Here is a 9,570-nt window from a genome sequence, read left to right on the forward strand (position 1 = left end):
TCTGTTCCTTCTAGTGTTCCCGGCTAAGAATTCATCAAAGGGGCAAAGGGCTGTCATTTCCCAGACTGCAGAGACCCACAAGGGTTCACTAGCATGGCTATGAGGTCATTTGACATCTGCCTACTAAAAGTGATCACGCAAAAGGCTTTCTTGTAAAGTTTTAGACTGTTATTAGTTTTCACATGGATCCCCCCCCCCCCGACACACACACACACGCACCCCTACACACACATACACACTCTTCAGTCGGACATTGGCATTTGGAAAGGAATGAAAGAAAGGTACACTCGGAATTGAAAAGAGAAGAAAGGGAAGCCGGGTAGGTGTCAGGGAAGAGCGCAGGACTGGGATGTGCATCCTACAGGACAGCGCTAGCCTCTTGTGGCTTAAGTTCGCTGCTGCGGGGACTTTTATTTCGGAGATCAGATCGCGCTTATTCGAGGGAGCCAGACCCTGCTCTGCGCCCCGCTCAGTCGTGGCTGCGCAGCTGAAAAGTGAAGTCCCTTGGTGTGTCCTCTGGGTATCACCGGGAACTGGTGCCAAATCAGAGGTGCGGGGACTAGGGCTTCGGAGTGACGCGAGGCTGAGAGGCTTCCGCACCCCAGGGCACGCCCCTGCCGCGTCCCACTGGCAGGTCTTGGGAGACCTGCCCCAACACAACCGCTTGCCCCTAACCCCTCCTCCAGCAATCGGGCTATATAGATCTCCCAGGCCAGGGCTCAGAGGTGCAGGGCAACCCGGGCTTAGCGGATCCTCTAAGCCCGATCGAGACGAAGGGACGCTCGCCTTTGAGCTCCTTCCTCCACAGCGCCGCCGCACCCGGCCCCGGGTACCTGTCCCAGAAGTCGGAAGTCGCGGTTCGGTGCCCGCATCAGGCAGCGGTGCCGCTGTTATCTTCAGGGCTGAGTCCTTTTGGACTTGCACTTGCGCTTCTCCGTCCTCAGAGCCAAGATGGTGAGCGCGACAACTTCTGAAGTGCAACCCACCATGGGGGTCAAGATCTTCTCCGCGGGCGTGTCGGCCTGCCTGGCAGACATCATCACCTTCCCGCTGGACACCGCCAAAGTCCGGCTTCAGGTAGAGTTCAATGAACTTGGCGAGGCTTCTGCAGGCAGAGGGTCTGCTGCAGGCATCCCTGTGATGTGGGCTGTGGTTTAACCACTCTTTCTCAGTGTGGCTCTGTCTTGGGACTGGGTGCAGTAGAAAAGGAAATGGGACCCTTTTCTCGGATTTGCGGAATAGCTGCGGGCTATGGGTTACCAGTGACGTCAACCAAACGCTTCATAAGTGGGGTCCCAACAACCAAGACAAACCCCTCAGAGTTTACAAGCATGGTGCTTTTGTCTTTCCTTGATTCTTTGGGGTACTGTCCCATCCTGCACTTGGTGGCTCCGGAGAGTTCCCGGGTACCTTGTTTAGGTGTTCAGAGCCTGCATTGTAGCCAGCTCCACCTTCGAGATGGATAAATGGATAGATGGAGAGAGGGAGGGACGGAGGGAGAGAGGGAGAGATGGAGGGACGGAGGGACGGAGGGACATGCAGGAGAGGTTGTTGAGAAAGGAAATTCATAAAAAGAGCCTTATCTACGGCGTCTCCATAGTCTTCCTGCGCCAGTCCCGTTTACTCCTCACCAGGAGACCCCCCCTTTCCTTAATGGACAGTCACTTCCCTCTGACCTGCGCCTTTCTGATTTGCAGATCCAAGGTGAAGGCCAGGCCTCCAGTACCATTAGGTATAAAGGTGTCCTAGGGACCATCACCACCCTGGCAAAAACAGAAGGGTTGCCGAAACTGTACAGCGGTCTGCCTGCGGGCATTCAGAGGCAAATCAGCTTCGCCTCACTCAGGATCGGCCTCTATGATACTGTCCAAGAGTATTTCGCCTCAGAGAGAGAAAGTAAGGAGTGCTGGGGGAGGGGGGAGCTATGCCCCAGACCGGGCTCTACTCAAAAATTCAAAAATGAGTGATACTGTGTTTGCCTAGGTTGGGCTAGGGCCTGGGTTCCTTCCTAGCGTCCTCAAGTCATCCAAAGTAGCACAAAGTGTAGTGGTGTTCATAACAAATTGGAAAAAGAAAAAAGAAAAGAAAAGAAAAGAAAGAAAGAAAGAAAAAAAGATAAAAGGACAATATTTGCACTGCCTCTTCTCCTAGAAAGAAAAGGAGACACATAAATCAGTTCTTCACCTCAGGTTTACACTTGTAAAAACCAACTGGGTAGTGAGGGAAGGAAGCTCGTGTCTCTTCATGGGAAGTGTGGGTGGGCTATAAAACAATCCACGCAGACCTTCACAAACAGCAGAGACGCAGAGAAGCCTAGAGAGCTTGTGTGAAGTCCAAGAGAGACCACCACGCTCCCCAAGTCTGCATTAGTGTCTAAGTAACACTCATCCACACAGAATCCCAGGGGTTTGGGTCTGGATGTCTCTAGATCAGCTTTGCATTGTCATATCGGTAAAGGCAGCAAGAGGAGACATACCTAGAGTGGCCCGTTCGGGTGGTTTCCTGCACATTTTAAATCAATCACTGGGAATACCAGACTCAAAAAAAAAAAAAAAAAAAAAGAGGTATATTCTGGGAGTGTTGAGTTCTGTGTGTGCTTCTTCAGTTGATTCAGTATTTTCATGGGTGGGGAGACCATCTGTGCATGGTTGGCCAGTGACAGGTGCCCCCCCAACCCCCCAGTTCAGCTGACTACACAGCCATATGGCATATGCTGTGTTGCAAGGCATTGCAGAATGGGCACAGTGAGGTGACAGGATCATACAAGACTCTTGAAGAGCTGGTGTCTAGACTGACCCTTGAGAGAACAGTCGGAGACTTCAGGGGGCCAGTAGCTATGCGACAAGTGACAACTGTGTACAAAATGTCAGTGAGGAGTAGAGTGGACATGCAGGGCAGAGAGGGCGTGCGCATTGGTGAGACGGGACAAATGAGTCCAGAGAAGCAAGAACTAGTCACAAAGGGCCTCGCAGTCCACTCTAGTGAGTCTGTATTCTACCCATACAGTGATAGGAGGTCACTGGAAAAGTGCTAAGCGGGCCATCAGGGGTGGTGGCATGTACCTGGAGTCTCGGGACTTGGGAGGCAGAGCCATGAAGAGCAAGGTTCAAGGCCAGGCTGAGCCACCTGGAAAAATCTGTGTCAAGTAAACAAACAAACAGGGTTAGGCAAGTGTAATGAGCATATTTATACCTCAGAAGATTACTCTGGCAGCAATAGAGAATAGGTATCTATGAAATCGTAAGTCAGAACCGACTGTGGTGAGCTCCATCGTATACAGGGAAGAAGACTCAGAATGCCAATCAGAATGCTATGAATAAATAAATAAATGAACACGATTAAATGTGGCGGAAAGCTAGGCTGAAGAGTAAAGCAGAAACGTAAGATGACTCGGGTCTGTGAATAAAGACACCGACTGTGTCTTGCGCGAGCGACTAAAGGGGCCCCTTACAGAGGCAGTGAGTTCAGGATGGACGGCATCGCCAGGTGAAGTCCAGCAGCAGCGATGACCTATAAAAACACCTGCTGCCTGCTCAGCTCCCGGCAGGGAACCACGGGGGTGGGGGTGGAGTGGGGTGGGGGGAAGTAGAGCTACAGTCACACCCAGAGACAAGGCTGCTACCAGCTTTGTGTGTTTTCTGTGAGCTGAGAGCTTCATCAATACCCCGTGAGCTCACGCAATGTTGTCAGTATCCCTATTTTTACAGACTGGAGGAGGAGTAGAAAGCAAAGAAAGGCCTTACTGAGTGGACATCCTTGAACCCTGACTGTATGTTCACAACGGGAGAGACTATTGCATTTCCAGGATTCACTGAAGTTTTGTTAAATGAGAACCATCTTCAGCAATAGATTTTTTTTCCCCCAAAATTTTAACACACAGACGTTTTTGTCCTGCTTTTTGTCCCTTTAAACATTACTTGATGTCTTATATTTCCCTGGGAGCATTAAATTCAATAATCAACATTGTCATTGCTAGAGGGAAACGTAGCAACACTGGTGATCCAGTGTTTCCTCTGGGTTGGGAAATACTGAAAATGACAGCTAAACACAGGAAAGAAAGAGAAAGCTAAACTCCAGAAAGAACCAAGCCTCTGTTTAAATAGGCCTTGTTTTCTTTTACCTTGAAAGTCTTCATTATGGGCTGGGGGTGGGGGTGGGGGGGAAGCCTAGGCTACTGAAGTTTTCTAGCGCTATTGTGTATTGTGAGTTGGTACGGCCTCCAAACGCGATCATCTGATGGAGCGTTAGACGAAAAGACGCAATGTAAACGCACTAGAGCTAGAGAGATGGCTCAGTCAGCAAAGAGCTCGTCTTGTAAGTGCAAGAACCCAAGTTCTATCCCCAGACCTCTCCCCACCACCTGAACCCAGGTGTGATGATGGCAAACACCTGTGGTCCAGCACTCGGGTGCTGAAGACAGGCAGAGCCTGGGGCACAGTGGCCTGCTAGGCCAGTCTACTAGCCAGGCTGTCCATTAATAAGAATTCCTGTCTCCAAAAGAAAGCAAAACAATGGCTTCCTGAAGAAGGATGGGCAGAGGTTGTTCTTGGTGCACACACACACACACACACACACACACACACACACACACACACACATACATACACACACACACACACACAGCTAGCCAAAAAATTAAAAATTAAAAATATATGTGGATGCCTTAGGAGGCAGGGGTGGGGTGTCTTGACTTTCTTTTCTTAACCAATCTTTTATTCTTCCTGGATAGAGCCTGCCACTTTGGGAAACAAGATCTCAGCTGGCTTAATGACTGGAGGTGTGGCAGTGTTTATTGGGCAACCTACAGAGGTCGTGAAAGTCCGACTCCAAGCACAGAGCCATCTACATGGGATCAAACCCCGCTACACCGGGACCTACAACGCTTACAGAATCATAGCCACCACAGAAAGCTTGTCAACACTCTGGAAAGGTAGCTAGCTGCCAGGTGGACTTCCATACTGAGGCACATTGACCCAGTGAGCAGCACCTTTATTAGACACTTCATTTATTAAACGCTGTCTTGTTTTTCTCCAGGGACAACCCCTAATCTAATGAGAAATGTCATCATCAACTGTACAGAGCTGGTAACATATGACCTCATGAAGGGGGCCCTTGTGAACAACAAAATAATGGCAGGTACTTCCCGGGCAGTCATGTCCGCGCCTTCCCAATCTTGGCTTAGAGTTTCTAAAATAACACTGTATTATATTGGATTCCTTAATTCTAGGAGACACACACACACACACACACACACACACACACACACAGAGCGAGAGAGAGAGAGAGACAGAGACAGAGACACAGAGAGAAACAGAAAGACACAGAGACAAAGAGAGAGACAGAGAGACAAAGAGAGACAGACAGAGAGAGACAGAGACAGAAAAGACAGAGATATAGACAGACACAGAGAAACAGAGACACAGAGAGAGTTAAAATGTAACCCTAGCTAGTTCAAACCTTGGTACGTAGACCGGACTGGTCACTAAGTGCTGGGTTAAAAATGTGTCCCATTGAACCTGGCAAATGTAATCTTTTAGGCAGCAAAATAAACCTAAAGTTTAAAGTGAAAAACTGAGCAAAGGGATGTGGCGCCAGTATTCTCCGTTAACACAGAGAAGTGACCTTCCATTGAGCTGCTCCTCTTCGGCCCGCTGCATCAGGAGGCAGCCAAGAACAGCTCACAGGCAGAGTTAACCACTGATCTGATCCACACCATATTCTAACTGTTTCCACAGACATGGATCTTCGCCTTTGATGAATTTCATTCAATTGAACAGTGTTAGCTGTTTATGTATCAGACATTACACCAGGTCCAAGGCAGCAAGAAAACAGTGTTTCCCTAAAATAACAAATCTGTAAATGGATCAGCAGTGCCCCATCAGCCATGGTTTTTTTTTTTTTTTTTAGCTCAAGTATATTCTTGGTTTTTATATGCTAATCTGCTCCAAAGATATCTTATTAACATGCTTCTACTAATGGGTTTACAAGTATCTGGCAGGTAACTCCAACCACAGGCACCTGGTGCTGATCCTGTTCACTGGTCCCTTCCAGATGAGGTTCCATGCCATTTGCTGTCAGCTCTTGTTGCCGGGTTTTGTACTACACTCCTGGCCTCTCCAGTGGATGTGGTGAAGACGAGGTTCATCAACTCTCTACCAGGACAGTACCCAAGTGTACCCAACTGCGCAATGACCATGCTCACCAAGGAAGGACCCACAGCCTTCTTCAAAGGGTAAGATACGACCTGTCTCTGTGATATAATGTGTTTAAGGGGCCTGTGTGTGTTGAGACACTGTCTCATCAAAACAACTGACATTTTGCCTACCAGGCCTGGACCATGCAATGGCCTCCTCAAACTATATCTCCAAGTCCTCTGCCAGAAAATAACAGTTAATTAATTGTTTTTGGTAGCACTTACGGGGATCAAACCTCAGCCCTTACACATGCCAGACAAGGGATCTGTCACTAAGCTATGCCCTTAACCTAATTTAAAAATTTTCTATTCAAGTAAAATCACACAAAAAATGTAACACAGAAAATCCTGCTTGAAAAATGATAACATTCACTTTGAAAGTACTATTGAGAAACAGATAACATTTTCCCACCAAGTAATATTGTGTTATACTGGAAACCACTTTTCTGACAAAATACAATATGGCCTAGTTTTTAGAATGCATTCAACAAATATTACAGTTATATAAAATAGTAATATTTTGTAACCTTTTGGTTTATAAAGCCATGCTCCAAGATTTATAAGCTAAAATATGAATGTATCATAATATTACATAAAATTCTAAGTCTATCTGTTCTCATGATACATTAATACAAATAATATACATTATAAAATTAACTTAAAATTAATATACCACTTATAAATTATTAATCACATAATAATTTGATTTTTGAAAATTTAAATTTTTTAAAATGTTGCTTTTCAAATTTTAAAATATTTTCCAATATGGGATAATCTTGACAAATAGTGCTAAATTAAACAAACTGATCTGGCTGGGTGGCACACACTTGTAACCTCAGACCATGGAAGGCTAAGGCACCAAGACTACCATGAGACCAAGACCAGACAGGAGTACAGAATGCATTCCAGGCCAGCCACAGCCACAGAACAAGACCTTGTCTCAATCAATCAGTCAATAAAACAGGACATGGGTCAGTCTGTAAGGCATTTGTCACATACACATGGGGACTGCAGTCAGTTCCAGAGCCCTAGTAAAGGCTGGGCATGGTGACACATGCTTGTAATTCCAGTGCTGGGGGGGCAGAAATAAGAGGTTCCCTGGTGCTCGCTGACCAGCCAGGCTGGCCTAATATTTGAGCCTCATATCTCAGGGAGAGATCTTGCTCAAGAAGAGGGCGGAAATAGACGGCCATGCTGAGGAACACCCAAGTCAACCTTCGACAGGGGACGCAGAGAGCTAGTGTCTAATGAATGAAGGGTCCCAGGAAACAAAACGCCATGGAGCCCAACACCAGCATTTACTTTACATTGCACATGTGTACTTGATGCTGTGGAGCTAGATGCTGAAAACCATTGAAATGTCAGTTCTTATGTTATTTATATCTGCTCTCTCTCTCTCTCTCTCTCTCTCTCTCTCTCTCTCTCTCTCTCTCTCTCTCTCTCTCTCCCTGTCTTTCTCCCCCTCCCTCTCTCCCTCCTCTCTGTCTCTGTGTGTGTGTGTGTATCTCTCTCCCTCCCTCTCTGTCTCTCTGTCTCTGTCTGTCTGTCTGTCTGTCTGTCTGTCTGTCTGTCTGTCTGTCTCTCTCTCTCTCTCTCTCTCTCTCTCTCTCTCTCTCTCTCACACACACACACACACACACACACACACACACACACACACACTGCATCTGGAAGTCAAGGAAACTATATGAGGAGACCTGGAAGGGTAAAAGCTCACTGGGGAAGCTGAGATGTTGGCACATACATGTAATCCTAGCACTGGGGAGACACGAGTAGAAGTATCGATTGCTAACAGTCTGAAGCTAGCCTGTGTTACACAGGCCACCCTGGGCTCTATAGCAAGACCCACTCTCAAAACTGAACTAAAATGAACAATAAAGACATAGCTCACTAGGCGGTACTTTTTGCAGAAAAGGTTTCTTTTTAAATATATATATATTCAAAGCAGATTTAGCTGTCAACGCTGAAGCAAATCTCCTATTTTCTGAGATGGCATTGTCCAGCAATCCCTCCTTTTTTGGGGGGTAAGGGGTGAAATTTTGTTTCACTTTACTTCCTAAACAAGAAGTAGGAAACTATTAAGAAAGGAAGTAAAGGGAAGAAGCAAAGGGCTCAGCCAGCACGTGGACCCCATCCAGGTATGAAGCCCATGCTGTCTTCCCCGGGGCAGCTCTTCAGAGACTCCTAATGTCTGAATGTGACCCAGTCCATTCTGAGTTTGAGGAATTCCACTAAACTACACAGAATGGATGGCTCCAGAAGACGAATGTGTTGACAGTTAAATCTGCTCCAAATAGATTTTTTTTTTTTTAAATTGTATGCCAATGTTTTGCCTGCATGCTTTTCTGTGCACCGTGTGCATGCCTGGTACACAGGAAGGGCATCCGATCCTCTGCACCTGGAGCTGTGGATGACGGTAAGTCATCATGTGGGTACTGGGAATCGAACCTGGGTCACCTGGAGGGACAGCCAGTGCACTTAATCACTGAGTCATCTCTGAAGCCGTAGAGGAAGCCTGCCTGTCCGTATGGGAAAGACGGCCACCAAATGCTTTCTTCTTCCTTCCTTGTGTGTTGTGACTCAGGCAAGCTGCCCGCCTGCTTTATGACTTTCGAACAGCTAACAGAACGGTGCCGTGTGCTTCCCTAGGTTTGTGCCTTCTTTCCTGCGACTCGGGTCCTGGAATGTCATCATGTTTGTGTGCTTTGAACAGCTGAAAAAGGAACTAACGAAGTCAAGGCAGACAGTGGAATGCACCACATAAACAGCTTGGAGAAAATGGTGCTGTATTATCAGTGGATTTTTATGCTGGGAGAGCGTGAATAAAACCAACCGAGCAAACCAACCAAACAGCTCTATTTGCTTCATTTACCTTAAAAGATCATTTCCGGTAGAGAGTTTTGACATACCTTTGAATTTTTTTTTTTAAAGGAAAAACTAATACATACATATAATTTTCATTTTTACTGGCTTAAGGAGGGGGGAAAGCATAGCATCTAGTAACATCCTGACAAGAAAATGCCTGTAAGGTGTTGTATTTAACTGGTCTTTTGGGATTGTATGACTGCATACAAATAATTTTAATTACAGTTCAGACTGGTAGAGTTTACATTCATAAACACTTAAAAATGAAGTTTTCAGCCAGGTGTGGTGGAGCACGCCTGTAATCCCAGCACTCAGGAGGCAGAGGCAGGCCGACCACTGTGAGTTCGAGGCCAGCCAGGGCTACACAGAGAAAGGGTGTCTCAAGAAGAAAAAGAAGGAGGAGGAGGAGGAGGAGGAGGAGGAGAAGGCTACCAAAAGAAGTGTAGCAGATTCATTTTATTTATTAACCACAATTCACAGCTAATAAAATCAACAAAGTATTGCTAATTCCA

General features: G+C 46.6%; 1 protein-coding gene across 1 annotated transcript; it reads left to right on the forward strand.

Moving 5' to 3' along the window:
* The first annotated feature begins 866 nt into the window (after positions 1-866).
* Positions 867-8,982, forward strand: Ucp1 (uncoupling protein 1). Its single transcript, XM_051168510.1, has 6 exons — positions 867-1,077; positions 1,698-1,896; positions 4,730-4,930; positions 5,035-5,136; positions 6,052-6,232; positions 8,843-8,982. Exons 1-6 carry the CDS (start codon positions 952-954, stop codon positions 8,955-8,957), a joined length of 924 nt encoding a protein of 307 aa, XP_051024467.1. The 5' UTR covers positions 867-951; the 3' UTR covers positions 8,958-8,982.
* The last annotated feature ends 588 nt before the right edge of the window (positions 8,983-9,570 follow it).

The sequence above is a fragment of the Acomys russatus genome, chromosome 26 (assembly GCF_903995435.1).
Source record: "Acomys russatus chromosome 26, mAcoRus1.1, whole genome shotgun sequence".
In the NCBI taxonomy this organism is placed as follows: Eukaryota; Metazoa; Chordata; class Mammalia; order Rodentia; family Muridae; genus Acomys; species Acomys russatus.